Source organism: Protopterus annectens, chromosome 8.part0 (genome assembly GCF_019279795.1).
Source record: "Protopterus annectens isolate FY-2018-M chromosome 8.part0, PAN1.0, whole genome shotgun sequence".
In the NCBI taxonomy this organism is placed as follows: Eukaryota; Metazoa; Chordata; order Ceratodontiformes; family Protopteridae; genus Protopterus; species Protopterus annectens.
Window position 1 is genome coordinate 1,097,614,005 of NC_056741.1, and position 20,564 is coordinate 1,097,634,568.

General features: G+C 38.4%; 1 protein-coding gene across 1 annotated transcript in view; it reads right to left on the reverse strand.

Moving 5' to 3' along the window:
- Positions 1 to 20,564, reverse strand: part of LOC122809253 (zinc finger protein 420-like) — a 227,286-nt gene that overhangs the window by 39,603 nt on the left and 167,119 nt on the right. The window contains exon 5 of the mRNA XM_044080580.1: positions 8,426 to 8,489. Within this exon, the coding sequence (XP_043936515.1) occupies positions 8,426 to 8,489 (64 nt within the window). The remainder of the gene's footprint in view (positions 1 to 8,425; positions 8,490 to 20,564) is intronic.

Consider the following 20,564-nt stretch of genomic DNA (forward strand, 5'->3'; position numbering starts at 1 on the left):
AATATCACATTACTCCCTTTCATTTTACCAAACATAAATAGCCTTTCAAGTGCAGTAAACTATTTCAGATTCCACTTACCTGAGAAGACAAATGTCCATTAATGCATCTGTCAACAGAAACAAAGACGGTTGTGAATGTCTCAAGTCTGGCACTCTTAGGTAACTGTGAAACGTCTTACTCACAACCTGGCATGCCTCGTGTAAATTCCCTAGCTCACCTTGAACAGTACTTAGGCACTCATTGTCATTATTTTGCACTTGAACTCACTTCTTCAGGGCAGCATCAACTCACTTTGACCCTTGTCATTATGTCCTGCAAATGACATTAGTGTCTGTTCCTTCAACATCAACTAACACAGGAAAAGTCTTTTTAGGTATTATACCTGGGGTCCACTTGGGATCTCCCCTAGTCATATCTCAAAGGTATGCTGAGTCTGATTCACTGAATGCTCTATCCTTAGCATGTCTGCTTTTGCTAAAATTTCTGCGAATACCATTTACTCTTCACAGCAACACACATTTGGTTTGGTTTGATTAAGTTGTCATATGAATACGCCCATGAAAAATAATTCTGGAGGTGATTTTTTTATTTTATTTATTTCAATTTGATAACCAGGTAAGTGGGCAACAATAATTATCAATTACAATTACAGTTACAATGGCAGCATGTCTTTGCTGCTATACATTATTCTGAAAACAAATAGCTAGCTCCACTCAAGAGATGGTCCTTTAGGTTGGTCTTGAATGTTTTTGGTGACTGTTGCTCGCTTCTCTCTCATGGAAAGTGATTCAAGTTGAAAGGTCCAAGTTTGGAAAATGGCATGTCTGTCCTACAAACATGCCAAAGCAGGGTCTGCCAAGTGTCAATGTCTCCCGAGTTTTGGTTTTCTGATTTGATGTTTAGATCTTAAACTTCAGATCAGAAACATATTTCTCTCTCCCTAAAAACATCAAAGAACTCCTTCAGATTATTCTCCATAATCTTTATATTTCTTCCAAAGAGTAACATTGAACCAAACCCAGGTCCAACAACTCCTTTTCCTCAACAGCAGCTCTCTTCCCATTGCCCTGTGCCCTCCTCAATGCACACAGCATCAGAAACAATCTAGAAGACACAAGTAATTTTGTTTACCAGCACATCCAAGACATTACAGCAGTCACAGAATCCTAGGTCAAACAAGACTCCCCCAAATTCCAACACTTTATAATCTGATACAGGTATGTCAGTGATGAAAGACCAGGTAAGCAGTCTGGTGCAGGTTCCCTTATGTACAAAAATCACCTAAGCCCAAAAGTCATTGTCCAAGGAAACTCCTCCTCCTCCTCAGACTCCAGCCTTAATTGGATTATCTTAAAATTTCCAACTCACAAAAGCAAACCACTACTGATTGCTACAACCTATATGCTATCTTCTTCTTTCCTAAATAAATTCAAATCACTGATCATTAATATCCTTAATAACTGTCCCAAAAATGACAACATAATCATTCTAGGTGACTTCATCCTTCCTCTTTTGTCTGACATGGGTACTTTCCTAGGATACCCATATCCTTCATCTCGTAAATGAACCAACAATGCCTAACCTCAGATCATCCAGACATTCTACACTTGACCTGATTTTTACAAACATACCAAACTCCATCTCCAGTATAAACATTCTGCCATCACTAAGCAACCACTGTCCAATCACCTTTACATTTATCAAAACATCCTATAAAACTGCCACCAATATAAAAAACCTTCAGAACTAGTGCAGCACTAACACTGACAAACTCAAAAACTTTCTAACAGCCCACAACTGGGACCATATACCCTCCTTGGTTATAGGTTATTAGAGCAAGCAGTCATATGACTGAATGCTTTTTCAAACTGTAAATGAGAGCAAATGCTCATTATCGGCGATAATTATTTTGTATGGAGTTTTTGCCTGAAGCATATTCTATAGTTTGTGTTGCAGTGGGGTAAGGGAATTTACCCTTACCTCACTCTTGTGTGACCTCAGAGCTGGTATATATAATTAGCAGGGATGCCCCCCCCCCCCACACATGGGGGTGTACTGTTCTGTGGTGGCTGTCATTTGCTCTCTTGCACAAGACTAGACAACAGCTCAGAAAGGTGCATAACAAACTTGACATGCACTTTTCTGATGTCAGGGAAGTGCATAACAAGCTTATACTTATGATGATTTCAGAGTGTATCAGCATGCTTTATGTACTTCAATTTATGTTCCACTAACAGAGAAGAAATAAACAATCTTGTCCATCTCTAAAGCTAGCTTGATATGTAATATTGGACATACAATAAAACGTAAACCACTTCAAATATGGATCTGTTTGCAAAATCAATATACAGTATTTTCCAATATCCTCCTGGAAATTCCTATGGATGCAGATGTGCTTACTGAGGCATTTCTGTTCCATTTGGCATGGCACATACTTTTAACACATATAGTTTCATTTCATCATCTAGAATTGACCACCAAACAAACCTTCTTGCCAGGTCACATCAGGATGGCCTGCATGTAATTCCTGTAGTTCTGCTCTTATCAGATTCCATGGAACCTGGACGGCAAAACTCTTTCTCTACAGCAACTTCATCTCTTCATCTGTAATTCACTTTTAAGCTGTCATCCATTCTATAATGCCAGACTTCCATCACAGTCCTTAACAACTGTGACTGCACATTATCATTTCAGCTTTTACTGGCATTTTTGAACTAATAATCAATAGAAGTAGTTCTATATCCCTTCATCCCTTTTGTTAATTTATCTGTAGTTTCTGGTAATGGTGTTCCCAACAGAACATCTGTATTGACCTTTGACATTTAGTACTTAGTTTTGTAATCACAAACGAAGAAGGTAATTGTTCCTCTTTCCATATAGGCTGCTGCCATGGTGGACAGACTCAAATGTATTATAGAATTCCAAATGAAGAACAAAGCAAACACAACCCAGTATCAGGAGCCACAATTCACACCAAGCACAAGAACACTGACAATAGTTTACCTAGGTTTCGTCTTTAATGAACAGACTTCTTCAGAAGAATCACCATTTAAAATCACTTCACTTACATACATTTCATCCAAAACCAACCCCAATTAACACATTCCATTAACGAATTGATTGATTAATTAGCAATAAATCTATAAACCCTAACAAATGCATATGCTTAACCATAATATTTTACTTCCACAAATTTATTATATATATATATATATATATATATATATATATATATATATATATATATATATATATATATACACATCCTGTCACATAAATATATATATATATATATATATATATATATATATATATATATATGTGTGTGTGTAAAACATCAATGAAAGTTTACATCATTAATAATATTCATACTTAACAAATTCTGCTTATTGTTATATATTAACTAAAATTATACTTGTTAAAAATATTTATTAAAAAGTATAAATATGCACATAACATGCATGTTAAAACCATAGGCCACTCTTGCCAGTCGTTAATGGCTGTATATGCTAAACTTCCAAATCTATAAAATCCACTTATTAAGTCACCCAAAATGTGTTTTAATTTCAAAATTGGAATTATACTTATGTTATCATTAATACCCGGAAACAGTGGCATCCAGTCTCAGTTGCCATTTCGTTTCGCATATGTCCAAGTGCACGTCCAAGACGGCACCCTGGCTATCCTTCTTTAGATGCTGTATTGTGCAAAACTTAAATTCATACCCCGGGTATTGCTCAATATGCCTAACCAAAGCATTTGTATTCTTCATATGCCTGATGTCTAATATATGCTCATTAATTCTTTCCCTAATAGTTCTGCATGTTTTCCCTATGTAGAAGGCCGAATAATGGACACATTTTCCTATATATACAACATTTTTAGTGTAACAGTCAAAATGTCCATAAATGTAAATGGGTATGTCCCCCACGGTAATTTTTTCACCAGTGACTAAAATGTACTGACATGTACTACATCTACCACACTTAAAATTACCCTTAACTCTACTTGTATAAGAACTCTCAATATTGGACTGACTTCCCATTTCTAATAATTGCTTGAATGACCTTCCTTTTCTAAAACCATTTTTTGGAGCCTTCCTTAACTTGTCCCATACATTACAATCCAATCTCAACAACCTCCAATTATTTTGTATAATGTTGACTATATGATCAGCATCATAATTATATGTAGTTATAAAAAATGTTTGTTCGCTCATGTCATTTTTTATCATTCCTCATGCCATTTTCTATTTCCACTACTGTTTCCATATTCATTTGTATACTTTCATTGTCATTGTTAGTCAGTATAGCCTTATAACCCCCATTATTTCTTTTGTATATTACTTCATCCCTAATAATGTTACATACAGTAACTGGATACCCATGCTTAATGAACATACTCTTAATAAATTCAACTTCACTAAGAAAATCCTGATATTCACTTACCATTCTGGCTGCCCTAACCATTTGACCTTTTACTATTGCTTTTTTTCTGTTGGTTAGGGTGCCAGCTCTGGTAATTCAAATACGAATTCGAAAAAGTGGATTTTCTATGTATTCCAGACGTCAAGCATTTACTAGACTGGTCAACTTTTAATTTTACATCCAAATATGACAATTCACTTTTACTAAACTCAAAAGTAAACTTAAAAAATTCCACTGTACAATTTATATAATCTATGAATGCCTTTATACTGTCAACATCCCCCTCCCAAATTACAAATATGTCATCCAAAAAACGGGTATATTGTTGTATATATTTCCTATAATCACTAGTGAACACATATTCCTGTTCCCAGAAGGACATTATATAATTGGCATAAATGGGGGCACAAGCAGCCCCCATTGCCACCCCAGTATTCTGTTTGAAATAATAGCCGTCAAAAAATATAAAGTTGTTTTTCAACACTATCTCCATTAAAGTAATAAATACATTAATACGATCCTGGTCATACACACCAGTTTTAACTAACTGATTTTCCAGCCATTCCAAACCAATTTCATTAGGAATGACTGAAAACAAATTACATACATCAATAGTCAACAGGATAGTGTCGTCACTTATTTTGACTGTTCTTAATTTTTCTAAAAAATGCCAAGAGTCTTTAGTTATGTAATCAAATTTCTTTAACCCCTTTTGCAAATGAAAATCCAAAAATGTACTTATAAAACATGTCTTGCTTCTCTTGCCATCAACTATGGGCCTAAATTTTAGGTTATTCAACCCTTTATGTAATTTCAAGTAAAGTATTATGGTTAAGCATATGCATTTGTTAGGGTTTATAGATTTATTGCTAATTAATCGATCAATTTGTTAATGGAATGTGCTAATTGGGGTTGATTTTGGATGAAATGTATATAAGTGAAGTGATTTTAAATGGTGATTGTTCTGAAGAAGTCTGTTCATTAAAGACGAAACCTAGGTAAACTATCATCAGCGTTCTTGTGCTTGGTGTGAATTATGGCTCCTGATACTGGGTTGTGTTTGCTTGGTTCTTCATTTGGAATTCTACAGTTTGTTGGAGAGTCGTTGATATTTGGTTCAAATGTATTATATATTGCTGATGGTAATTAATGGTCATTAAGATGAATGTCCTACCTTAGAGCTACTGATGGAATTTCTTTACTCTAAGAAACAAAGCAGACGCTTTTTATTTTACAATTTCTGAATATTTCTTCTCATATTGAAAATGTTGTAGAACACAAACAATCAGTTGTGCCTAACTTGAAAGCAGTTTATGTCAAAGCAATGCTTTAATGTCATATGCAAAATCATCACATGCTAGTATAGGTGGCAAGATATTTTACAGGGAACACATTTAGTTGGAAACACATGGCTGAAGTGAAATTCACTTTCAGGAAAATATAGCTGTTGCAAAGTCACAGAAAAGCATGCAGCACCATGTCCACAATACCAGGTGCACAGTGGGGACATAATGTCCCTGACCCCCAAGGCGCCTTGAGGCAGTAGGCAGTATGGTAGCTGTCAGCAGCAAGATGCCCACTGGGCATGTTAATGACAGTGAAAATGCAATGTTCACTAAGCACTGACTTTAATAATGGTGTGTGTGGATAGTTAGCCCTTGTGCAATGCCTAAAACACATATTAGAGCATATGTGAGACTACAACAGCATGCAGGATTTTCTCCATAGCGCATCACACATCTATATGGTGTTACTTAAGCATGTACTATACACCAAGCACAAAACACATTACTATCCATGCTCCCATGCACTTCTTTATTGAAGCTGTTGGCATGGTGCTGCATGCTTCTCTATTCCTGCAGTGAATCTGCAGCAGCCATATGTCAATCCTGCTGAATTTCACTTTAGCCATGTGCTCCCAACTAAATGTACTGTAGGGAAATGTCGTAATGCCTAGCAGGTTGAACCCCTGTTCTATATTTTTGGAGAAGAATGCGTTTCTGTGTCAGCAGCTGGGTTTACTATTAACTTGTAATAACCATACAAGTGTAATTGTTATATTACATATTTACGTATCTAAAGAGACCCTGTTTGGCTTGTTACTCCTCTGCTTATATCTTCTCAAACAGTACCCAAGTATGCTTTACTATGTTCTTTCCATGATAATCACTTTTTTGCAGTTTTCTCTCTCCTAACCTCTTTTTACTTTATTGCTCCAAAGAATGACACTCTTTTGCTCTTGACCCTACCACCACTTTCCTCCAAAACTATTTTGGCTTCTTGACCACTTGTGTTTTTTTACAATTTTCTGTGCTTTTTTAAATACTTTCATCATTATGCTTCTCAGTGAGTCTCTATGTCCTGAAATTTTCCTGCTGCAATTCCCTGTACCACAATGACATGGCTATGCCAGGCATCTTTGTGCTGGACATCATTAACAATAGGGCCTTTATGTCTGCTTGTATTGTTTCTGTTGCTGCTATTATTAAATCATATTATCTGGCACACATTGGTCTTCAGGTGCATCTTACCTAAAAACACAATATAGCCACATTTTCGACCATCATTTCAAAATCAGTTTAGTTAGAACTGTGTCCCTTAATACAATGTCCCAGTCTCACCCCTTGTACTGCATATCATGTGACTTGTTTCTATATGGGACTGTAGTCAGAAAGTTCCTTTTATTGTTCTGTAGGTTACAGTGTCCCATCACTGTTGCCTCTGCCAATGTCATCAGGAGGTTCCATTTAGTGCCCAGTAGGCTGAAGTGACCCATTAATGCTGCCTATGCCAGTTTCACCAGGTGGTTCCTTTTACTACCCATTGGCTAAAGTGTCCTATCACTGGCACCTCTGCCTAGTTGATTAGCTTGATAATGGCTCTTTGTATTTTCTTGGCTAAATCAGTATCTGCTTTTCTTTCACAGCACTGAATTACCAGCCATCTAGATTTTTTCCAGCTATGTCATTCCAAAATGGCATGTATCCATGTGCAGCACCATTTCAGTCACAGTGCATTGTATACCAACACCCACTGACAGATACTATACCAAAACTGATGGACACCATGGCTATGTGGATTTCTACCAGAACAGAACAAGGTGGGTCATATACTGGCTGTAAGCCCCCCACACACATGTACAAGGCAGTCACTGCAATACCACCAAAGTGGACCTCATCTGCAACAGCTTTTGACAATACCACAACAAGACTAAACAATGTAATGCACAGACTGCTTACTGCATGAGTTTCCATGCCAGCACATATTCCATTGTTTAACTGTACAAATGTCCTGGGTCGGTGCTGTAGCCTTGTACTGCACACTGTCACACCGGCTGATTGGAAATATGCAGCTTGCCTGTGCATTTTCAGTGCATATTGTACAGTGTCTATTGAAATAGGAAAAGACATGCCACAAACTAGGTATGCAGCACACTGATGCAAGTCCTACATGCATCTGTTTGATTATATCGTCAAATACTGAAATGCTTCAAGGAGCAAATGAAAAAAGAGTGATCATAAAATGATTGAAAAGTACAAAAAACAGAAATGGTACTTTTTGTAGGCAGGCAAGCCCTCACTACCCCACCATGACACTCCCTGTTAATTACATATACCAACTCCAAGATCGCACAATATCAGGGTAAGTGCATTTTGGCCACTAGAAATTAATTCCATACATTCTGTTCTTTTCATCTATGTCTTATGACAGACAACAGTCCTTACAGCCACATACACTGTAAGAAAGTACATTTTGAAGTGGCTGAAAACAGCAGACACATTTCATCCCTTCCCATAGGAGGCCCTGGGTAGAAAAAAAGTTAGATTTAAAGGATAAATGGAAAGATTTGGGTTATCTGAGTATCAGCCTCAAATTGTGAGTCAATCAAGAAAGAGTCACTACAGGGTATCAATAAGAATACACATGGCAAATGAGTAGAAATAAAAAATGAACCTTATAAAAGACATTTTATACATTTTCAATTGATAATACTTACTGTCTGGCTCGATGTCTTCTTTCTTAATATCACATACAGGGGGACCAACAGGTGGAGAATCAAGCTGCATAAGAGAATGAAATTAAGAAAATGTCCACAGGAAGGAGCATTGCAATTCAAAACAAACTAACCAGATCTTAAAACTTTGAGCAAAAGGTCCACACTTCTACGAACATCAGCAAATAACAGTCTGTTTCAGTGGCATAAAGGAATAAAGCCTTGACGACAAACCAGGTGAACCATGATTGACTAACAGTTCAGGCACTTGATAGCATTGACGAGGATGGGGCATGCCCATTCTGGGGAGGAGGAACAGTGGTTCATACCTGGCTCATACCACTGCTCTGATGACAGGACCTTAGCTGGAGAACAGAAGTCCCTCATCATGCATGCAGCCAACGCCAGGAAGACATGGGTATGACTGCCAAAGCCAGTGACTGCAGCTCCTGTCAGTGCATGTGGAGGAGTGTTCTTCCAAGTACAAGCAGGTATTGACAGCTCTTATGGTAACACAATTGCTCACATCACCACCAGGAAGGTTAGGCTATAAAACAAAACAAAAAAATCTCACAAAGTATTATCATGACTGCCTGGATGATTGCCCCCTCAAGCAATTATTGTCTGATCAAGGGGAGGCTTGATAGTCAGTAGACATAGAGGCAAAAATGGTTTAAATCAGTAAGTATGCTTAGTGTGGACAGAGGGCACATAAATAATTTGCTCGTCTCAGAATACAAAAGAAAAAGTTACGAAACTCAAAGCCTGGCATAATGGATTAACTAAAGCCTTTCAGAGCTCATTACCATAACACCTAAGTGATATCACTAGCTAACTACAGCACTAGCTACCTATATATTATAAACAACTCTCCAAAAATAGATTTTAGTATGCATTACTTAACAGTGCATGCATAACTACATTTCTTATGTTTGTTAGCACATACATAAGGACCCCCATCTCCACCCCCTTGAAGATAATACACTACTCTCAGTCAGCAATTCACAAAATGGAATATCCAGATACCATAATGATGCCTGCTTGTTATGTCTTATCCCCTCTTGTGTGCAAGCATATAGGTTATGATGTAGTGGCAGTTGTTTTGATATATGCCACCCAACTGCTCACAGTATCCTGATGCCCTGACAAGGGGTAAATAGGCCAGAAAATGAGGACAAACATCTGCTTCAAGGCTGCTGTGTCTTGTTATCTTCCAAGCAGTGTCCTAATTCCAGGGTTAACTTCCACAAATGGTATACCTGTACAGAAATGGTACAACACTTCGCACCTCATGTCTTAAGACCATGGACTACCTGCATACTGCTACATTTTATAGCAGCAGTTGCTTTAAACATTAGTGAGTTCACACACAATCTGTACTTCAGAAGCTTTTCTGTTTGCATTCAGGCCCCTACTTTCTGATTTCTGTTTTTTTTTTTTTTTACAATTTATAAAGAGAACTTATAAATTCTTACAGTTTTTACATACAATTTTACAATTTGTAGGGAGAACTTATAACATCTTGATAATTTGCATCAGCACCATGTTTCTTTTTGTTCAAATACTTTGTTTACCACATATTTGATACCAAATATGTATCTTATTTTTACTTTTATTTTTTTCTCATCTACAACAAGTAATGATGTTAACTGTTGCTAATGATACTCTGGCTATGTCTTATGTATAACTGTTCATTTTTGTTAATCTTACAAATTTTACAAGATTGTGAACTCTTTGGAGCTTTTCTCCTCAGGTCTCCACTGAAAATGGACCTTTGCCTCAGTTGGACTAACCTGGTTAACAAATGTCAAATAAAACAAATAAATAAAACTTATTTACACAAAGACTAAACATCCTGCATCTGTTAGTTTGATCACAGAATGCAGTGCCAGCTTTACATATAAACTGAACAAGCTGTAGCACAGGATCTCCCATTACAAGTATTATCTTAAAATCTGCATTATTGTGACCTAAACCTAAACCATAAACATCATACAAACAGTATAATAATCTTGGTCATAATCATGTAGCAGGCTAGGTGATTCTGGTTTAGAATTGGCTCCATTTCACAACAATACTCACCTTATTGGCTAGAAATCTAGGGATATACATGATACATCGAAATATCATGTTTTTGGCCTTGGCAATGACCCACAGCTGGATATTATAGGCACATTTAGGTCATGTTGGAGCTATTTCCCCATTTCTCTGCTTAACGAAAGGAAGCAGGGAAACACCTCTAACATGACCAAATGTGCCTATAATATCCAGCTCAAGGTCAAGCAGGTTGTATGTACCACACAACCCAACACTAAACAAAGCACACACAACTCAGACCAAACATATATACCTAACATATGTTGAGTCTCTTAAAAGTAACACAGTCATTGTACATGTGGGTATAAATTACTTGTACCACATCACACATGCACTCAAGTCCTTGCACAAGTACACATATGATACAGTCGTTGTACATGTGGGTGCAAATTAGTTGTATCACATCACACATGCACTCAAGTCTTTGCACAAGTACACATATGATACAGTCATTGTACATGTCGGTGTAAATGACTTGTACCACATCACACATGCACTCAAGTCCCTGCACCACAAGTACATATATGATACAGTCATTGTATATGTGGGTGTAAATGACTTGTACCACATCACACATGCATTCAAGTCGCTGCACCACAAGTACACATATGACACAGTCATAGTACATGTGGGTGTAAATGACTTGAGAAATACTTCCCTGGACTACATAAAGACAGACATGAAGGGGCTCTCAGAATATGTATCTGAGGCTGGTATAAACTCAGCATTCTGCCATCACCAATATATTCAACTGATTATTGATTTCAACAATTGTATTAACTTCTGGTATCATTCAAAGAGGCGCAATACATACCAGCCTGAGAAGAGACGAGAGACAGTCCCAACTGCTTTGCCAGCAATGGTGGCCTACACTTCTCCCTCCTAGGCTTGCATGTACTAGTTAATCTTTGTCCACCCTTTTAATGCTATTTTAGGCGATGTCAGTCTTCTAAAGTTTCCAACCTAACTAAATAGAATCCACATAACATTATAATATTGCTGCTCAATGATATGAGCAGTAACAAAAACTCCATTCCCTATGAGCACTCTTTACTCTGGAAAATATTGCTATATGCATCATCACAGAGACCTGGCTCAAGACCATTGAAAGTACTCCCTCAGTGGAGAGTTTCAATGCCTATCACATGTTCAGGCGTACCACATTAGACAAAGTCACTAAAGGTAGTCATGTTTCCATATTCTTAAAAAAAATACTTAATCTCCAGACTCATTAAACAAGATAGTGACCTGGAACTCCTCCACATTCAACTTATTAATAAAACCTCTTATCAGATGACAGCTAGCTGTTGGACCTCCTCTGTGTCCCCCTTGGTATATACTTCCTACCTAACTATAATGGAGACCCTATGTATTTATTCAAACTCCATTCTTCTAGGAGACTTCAACTACTTCTTCATAAACTTGGAGACTTATATATCCTCAAACATGTATATCCAAAGATTTCTGGACTTCAGCAATACAGACTCCCTGGACTAATTACTGCACACCCAAACCAGGGCAATAAAAACCTGGACTTATTTCTTACCAATGTGAGTCAGCTTTTCTCTGTACCAATAGCAACTTCCTCCCTGATCAAATCAGACAAGTGAATCACATTCACCATAAGGCTGAAGGCTGAAGAATCTTCCAATATAACTGTATTCAGAGATTATGCAAAAGCTATTCTACTAAATCTGCTTGATGACCTTGCTAAATTCAAAAGTCCCTTCCAACTTGATGACTCCGGTGCTTATGCAGAATCTTTCATTACCAAATTATTTGCCTATATAAATAGCTGCATAGATGCATCTGTTCCCTTCAGAGATAAATAGAATGTCAACTGCAAAAATAAACCCATGTTTTGGAACCCAAATATAAAAAGGATGTATAATAAAGGAAAATATCATTACACACAAAAATAAATATAACTCTTAAGATGCCAAAAATGCTTTTACTAACAAGGAATTTTGGACCCTGATCAAATCAACCAAAGGCAGATAGGAGGTAAAAATGGGTAGTCAGGTGAACAACAGCCATGAAGACTTCTCTAATTATGTTAAATTGTTAAATATCTCAGAAACAATGTCCATCACTGTGTAGAGCTAATAATAAATTATATCAAATACTAAGACCCAGAGGACTTAGCTAATCTACTAGTGGATAAACTTAGTTCAAACTTCACCCCCTCTTTCCTTCAGTATTCTCAGATTACATACTCACTCCTACACCCCCCATCAAATCTCACAAATACAAGTTCCCAAGGCTCTATCTAAGGCCAAGAATACTAAATATATGAGGCCACATAAAATAAAAGGCTGCCTACTCATCCATGACCTGTCTAATCCCCTAAAGATGCTATTCAAAATCAGCCTCAAAACAGCCTTTGTGCCAGATGACTTGAGGACAGTAACAGTCATTCCCTTGCACAAAAGTGAGACTTCAACAAACCCTGGTAATTATAGATCCATAAGGATGTGGGCACAGGTTTGAAGGTGAAACTGGATGTGGTGATATATGGCTGCTGGGCAGGGTTGGGATTAGATGTTGAAGAGTCCTTAGTTAGAGATGGTATACTATCTATAAAAGTGTTGTCTCCTCTTACACTCAGTCACTATCTTCCTTCAAAGAGCAGAGCCTGCGGTCACTACATCTGCTCTTGATATTACAGAAGCTCTGCCATGAGGTTCTACACTTATAAGTTTACTGAGAATTTTGTCAGTTTAATAGCCTGCAGTCACTATATCTGACCTCAGTATTGCAGAAGCTCTGCCATAAGGCCCTACCACCTATAAGTTTACTGAGAATTTTGTCACTGTTTAATAGCCTGTGGTCACTACATCTGACCTTGATATTGCAGAAGCTCTACCATGAGGCCCTACATCTACAAGTTTACTGAGAATTTTGTCACTGTTTAATAGCCTGCAGTCATTACATCTGACTTCGATATTGCAGAAGCTTTGCCATAAGGCCAGCACTGTGTACAGCCTTGCACCTCCTAGAAGGAATAGCCTGTGGTCATTACATTTGACCTCGATGTCGCAGAAGCTCTGCCATGAGGCCCTACAACTATACATTTACTGAGAATTTTGTCACTGTTTAATGTAAGCATATTTATCATGAAGAACCTTACTGCATATTAACTTTAATCAATTAAATACATGCCTGCTCTGTGATTGCAATTCTCTGTGACATAGTCCTTGAACTCTAAGGACCTCTTACTAAGTTGGCTACTGTCCTCTTTTGCTTGACCAGTAGACTGTACTGCATATGTCAGCTAGTTAGTCACAAAAATGACAGACAACCTGTTTTACTTGCATCTCTTTGTTAGATGCTTTGGTCTGGCTATAAACTGATTGATATTCATTATAAACTGACATGAGGGTGGGAAGCCTTGTCCACTCAGCCTTGGTTTGCTCAGTTTTACTTCGCTACCCTACCCTCAATTCCCACCCACCTCCCCTACTCTAATATTATACTTCCTACATATACATTTCATTTGTGACTCTTATTCCAAAACCATCCCCAATTACCATACTACTTTCCTATCTCTATTTAATTTTTAGCCCCATTCCTAACTATCTTTCTTCTTGCCATACTGCTTTGCACTATATCCATTTATAATCATAACACTCCCAAACAGTACCTATCTATTCCACATTGTATCTTTTTATTTTCCCAAATAAATCCTAATTTCTCCTATTTTGACAACATTATTATACTCTAGCCTTTAAAACTCCTGTATTCCTTACTTTCCAGAAAAGATACCAGGGCATCCTACCTCTCTTCTTTTATAGAAAATACGTACCTATCCTTTTCCGGCTTTCAGAAATCACCATCACTGAATCACCTACTGTCTTGCAACTTTTTGTTTCCTTCTTTATTGGTACTTCCCCACTACCTGAAATCTATAAAATGTAGATTTCTGTACTTAATTATGTTACTCTACAGCTCATCCTCTATTCTGCTTCTCCTACTGTGCCATCTTTCATCCTACCGCGACTCAACAATATATAGCAACATCTGTCCAACTGTGTCGCAACCTCCTATTCTTATTTCCTCTTTACACTCTCCACACATTGCACCAAACTTATTTAATATTGCCCCTCATCTTTGTTCCAAATACAGGCTGATTTATTGCACTTCAACTGAAACCAACTCAAACCAAAACAAAATTAAGTGTAAGAATCCTCTCTAAAAACAAGTATGTATAATTCCACAATATACTAAATTCCTTCTAGGAGGAGCTATATACCCTACTCCTGGCCCCATCTATCGCAATGAACACAAAGATAATTCTTTCCCACATACTTCTGTAACCCAACAACAGCCAATCCCTAACACTAATGATCTAATTTTGGCTGCAATAAATGTTAGAAATATAGGAAATAAAACCACATAACTTCATGCCTGGATTATCCAACATAAGCCAGATGTTCTTGCTGTAAGTGAAACTTGGTTTAAACCCAGTATAAATGATTCCCAATTTAAACGTCTTAGCTATTTTAAACTTCTTAGCTATAATATCATCAATAATGACCGTATAAAGAGGAAAGGTGGTGGTATTGCTTTAATATTTCCCATTCCGAGTACCTGCCACATTTCCCCTTACACCAAACCAACACCAAAATTCAGTTCAGCAGAGCTTCTTATTGCTTTCCTCAAAATAAACAATTATAAACAAACGTATTACTGTCCTTTATATCCTTCCTGGTGACAATACAGCAGAAGATGTCCTGCATTGGATATCCACAGCATTTCCACAAGAAAAAAATTACTAGGTGATGTGAATGTCAGTTGGTTGGACATAAACTCTAACTCCCCTACATCGAGCATGAACTTATATGGTGTCACACAACTAATAGCTTCACACATTATAGTAAGACATCAAATTCTCTATTAAACTGGAACCAAGTTTCAGACCCAGCAAATACTCTATCACAGGTACAATGCCAGACTCTCTTAGTGATCATCTCTCAGTCTATAAGACTAGACATCTCACACACCCAGTTAAACATCATAGTTATAAAACAACACATAACCTTTCGAAGTTTAACCCAGAAATGTTCCTTACTACACTTTCATCTATTAACTAGAACTTCCTAAACAATCCTCCCCTAGACGATGCTGTAACTGAATTCAATACTTTTCTAAATATCTTAATGAGCCTTGCACCTCCTAGAAGGTACAGGATAAAAACCAGTAATGCAACTTGACTATCTAAAAAGGGTAGAACACTAACTTGGGATAGAGAAAAAGCATGGAAAGAATGGTAAAAATATAAAACACCTCAATATTTTGAAAACTTTGGAATGCTTCACAATCATACTAAAAAGTAAATAAATGAAAACAAAAAAACTATACTATAATAACTTTCTGAATAATACCAAACACTACCCTAAAAAATTTTGGACATCCATTAAAGAACTTTCATATCCTGGCCAAAAATTCAACCCAAACCCCACTCCTGATAACTCACCACTTGAAACTTGAAACTACAATACAGCTCAACTTTTATTTTATAGGTTCATAGGTTCATAGGTAGGTACTAGGCTATCTGCCTGAAGGCATTTATAAGCCTAGCCAGAATGTGTTGACTTTCGCCACCCCCTTAGATTAGTTCCCTGTGCCTCTGTCCAGCAGAGCCACTGAAGTAATCCCTGGTGTAAACTTTCTGTTTCCCATCCACTCATCAAGGTTTCTCTTGAAGAGTGTTAGCGAGGAGCTCTGCCTAATGTAGATTGGAATCTTGTTCCAGAATATGGGTAGTCTCTGGGACAGGAATCTATCCCTCCAGCACATCCTATTTATTGTTGTGGTGAGGTTTAGATCACTGGAGCATGTGGCTCAAGGGGATATGGTTTTCTTTAGGTGGAGCATATCCATCAATTCTGGGTTTGACATGGCCTTGTATGTCAGGCAGAGATCACCTCTGAATAGGTGGTATGTAACCGAGTACAGCTGGAGTTTCTTCAGTCGAGCTGCATAGGGCATCTGCTTGAGGCCAGTGATCCTCTTGGTGAGGTACTTCTGTGGTCTTTCCAGTTGTTGCAGGTGTCTTGTAAGGTACATCACAAATGGGGTATTGTACTCAAATGTAATTTGGATGAATAGATGGGTAACCACAAATTTAGCCCCCCCACCCCATTTAGCACCCTTGACCCTCATGGATAGCAGAAATATGTAAATGTCCCAACATGTTCATGTTCAGCCCATCTCTGGGTTAGTTTTATGAAAAATATAGAAGCTAAAAACTACTGTAGGACTATAAAGCCAAGCTTCTAGAAATCCTCACAGATCAATAGCCTTGTAAGTACCTATGAATCTATGAATTATGAAAGAGCCCCCTGACTGTCAAAACCGGAAGAATTCATTTTTTAAATGAAAGCAGACATTTAAAAATCAAGTCTGTTTTCATGTGCTCATTCATTCCACCAAATTTGTAGGTGAAAATACAATCAAGATCGGTTACTATATTCTCTGACAACTGGATGTGTTTGCAGTTTAAAAGCTTTTCTCAGCTTTAGCGCTCCCTAGATAATAAGGTGCAATCCTGTTTCAATTCAAAATCATGAAAAGTCCACTGATCATAGAACAGCTTCACTTATATATTTAACAAGAAGATACTGGTCCACCTTGGATGCAAAGTTGGAAGAACAAACTTAAAAACAGCAAAATTATTGGAGACGAGTACGTCAATATGTTGAAATGCATGCTGGTGGAACAAGGAATACCATTTCAATGAGACAATAAGATATTTTATTTTTGTTGGAAGGAATCAAACCATATCCCCTTAACTATACAACGCACCTCAATAACAGCTAAGAACCTTAATCCTCTGCACTAGCTTCCAGACCATAAGTATTCAGAAAGAAAAACAACATCATTGCATAGCAGCAAATAACATGGAGAATTTAGCATGACAGGATTAGCTATGCATAATTTACCACATAGCACTATCCTGCTGGGGACAGCATAATGAAACGTTAGTCACAATAAATTCAGTAATCTCAGTGCCAGAGCAACGAGTAGTCATTTGACCCAAGGGAAATCAATAAGCAAGAGGGTGTCCCCAACACTATTAATCAAAGCATCCAACAGAGGTGACATAGGCACTTGGGGCAGTGCATGCAAGAACACCACAGCAAAGTGCCAGGTCATTTCATTGGATAAATTGGGAAGAAATTGAGACCGTACAGGCAGAAGTGAGGAACAGTAAGTAGAGGAACATATAGAAAGACAACAAGAATGATAGAGCGGTGTGGAGGGGAGCAATTATTATTTTTTTTGCGGGTCGAGGTAACAAGGAATAAGTACAGGTTAGAAGGAAGATATAAGAAATGAAAGAAGTATGTATAGGCAGGCAAACAACCAGTGCAGACAAAGACTAATGGGGAGCAAGTGACACATACATAGGGGCAACAGTGAACAGAAGTAGACTATCAGAGGTCGGACAAAGTACAGTTTTGTACCTACCATAAATGTAGATGTTCGAGTGTTCACACTGCTGCAGTCATCACACTTGGATTATCCTGCCGTCAGGCGGTCCCGCAGTCGGCCAGAGTTCCAAAGTCTTGGTCCGGCATTGGTTGCTGTCACTTCTTCCCTGACGTCAGTGCGCCAGGGGTATATAAGATGCATCCAACGCCATTTTCTTCAGTTTTTCTTGCCCCAGATGTCAGGTGCCCCCAACAGGTAGGCAATACATATTGCTAATAAAAAATATATAAATAAAAATAAAACAGTACCTTCAGTTACAAGCAAATACACCACAAAGGTTGTATAGGATAGAAAGGTATAGATAACTCCAGCTAGTTCAGAGGGGATGGAGGGAGGGTAACCTGGACTGCAGCAGTGTGAACACTCGAACATCTACATTTATGGTAGGTACAAAACTGTACTATGTTCATCGTGTTACACTGCTGCAGTCATCACACTTGGGTTGAATCCCAAAGCTAAGGATGGGTGGTGGAACTAAACAGGGTTTGGTGAGGCTAGTAGGTCCTGCAGAACTGCAGTGGCAAAGCCAGCTCTGGTTTTAGAGTATAGAGGTAATTGATAGTGCTTGGTGAAGGTGTGCACTGAACTCCCAAGTTGCAGCCTCCAAAATATCCTTGGTTGGTACTCCTCTGAGGAAGGCTGTTGATGTTGCTGTAGCCCTGGTGGAATGGGGCTTGATGTTACCAGGCACAGATTTCCCATGGTGTGTGTAGCAGAAATGGATACAATGTCCTATCCATTTTGAAATGGTCTGTTTTGAGATAGCTTTTCCTTGTGATCCTGCAGCATAGGATACAAAGAGCTGGTCAGATTTTCTGAAAGCCTTAGTTTTATCCAAGTAGTAACGTAATTGCCTGTGAATGTCCAAAGAGTGTAGGAGCCTTTCCCTTTGTTCTGGGATTTGGATAAAAGGTGGGCAAATGAATGGTTTGGTTTAGGGCCACACTGGATACCACCTTTGGCATAAAGGAAGGGTTAGTTCGTAAAGAGACTCTGTCTTGATGAAAAATGATGAAAGGCTCCACTGCCATTAGGGCCTATAGTTCTGAGACTCTTCGTGCTGAAGTTATTGCTAGCAGCAGGGCAGTTTTCCATGATAGGAACTGTAGATCAGCTGTGAAAGCTGGTTCAAAGGGCGGTAGTGTAAGTTTTTCCAAAACAAAGTTGAGATCCCAAGTTGGTGCTGGTGCTCTCCGGGGTGGTCTTATGTTCTTAGCCCCTCTGAGGAACTGTCTTAGTAATGGATGTGAAAGTATAGGAGGATCGTGTTGTATTGAGCTGAAATAGCTGAGGCGTGGATCTTAATAGATGAGAAGGAAAGTCCTTTGTGTAACATCTCAGTTAAATATTGAAGAATCTGAGGAATATTTGGTACAAGGGGATTTTGGCCTTTAGTCTGGTTCCAGGCACAGAATCTTCTCCATTTGTCTGAATAGACTTTCCTGGTGCTGGGCCTTCTGGCCTCCAGAATGACGTCCATCACAGCTTTAGAGAGAAGTGTTGACTGGTTGTTTAGGCAATTTGCCATGCAGCCTGATTTAAAGTCTTGAGCTGGCTGTGTAGAATCTGAGTGTTTTGCTGAGTGAGCAGGTGAGGAATTGTAGGTAAAATCCATGGTGGGCCTTGAGCCACTTTCCTTAGTATTGGATACCAGTGTTGGTGTGGCCAGCCTGGAGCAATGAGTATCATTTGTGGCCTCTCCAATCTGGCTTTCAGCAGCACCTTTGCCAGAAGAGGCAGTGGAGGAAAGGCATACACTGCCAATGTTTTCCAACTGAATGAGAAGGTGTTTACTTTCCAAGCTAATGTGTGGTATGTCCTTGTGCAGAATTTCCATAGTTGGTAGTTTTGGGGGGAAGCAAACAGATCTATGTCTGGGCTCCCCTATTTTTGAGTTATCATTGCGAATACTTGTGGATCTAGTTTCTACTCGTGAGGATCTATGATGTTTCTGCTTAGATCGTCTGCCAATGTGTTTTTCTTTCCTGGCAGGAATTGTGCTTCTAGTTGAACTTGGTAGGTCAGTGCTGTGTTCTACAAGGTCATTGCTTGTCTGCATAGGGGGTAGGAGTGTGTGCCCCCCTGCTTGTTTATGTACCACATCACTGTGGTGTTGTCCGTCTTTATTAGGAGTTGTCCTGGATGTAGGAGGTCCTTGAAAGCTGTTAGGGCATTTTGCACAGCTAGCATCTCTTTTTGATTGATATGTAGATGCCTTTGGTCTGCAGACCATTTGCCCTGAATACACTGTCCTGCCATGTGTGCTCCCCAGGCATAATCCGATGCATCTGTTGTTATAGTTTGCCTGGCTATGGGTAAGGTAAAAGACTGACCCTTGTTGAGGTGACATGCCTGATCCCACCATAGAAACTCCTGTTGAAGGCAGGGTATGAGTGGAATTATTGTTTCCAAGCTGTGGCTGTGTTGAGTCCATACGCTTTTCAGATACCATTGTAATTCCTCATATGCAGTTTTGCAAATGGTATTAGTAGTATGCAAGATGCCATGAATCCCAAGGCCTGCAGAATTTTTTTTGCAGGGAGTTGGG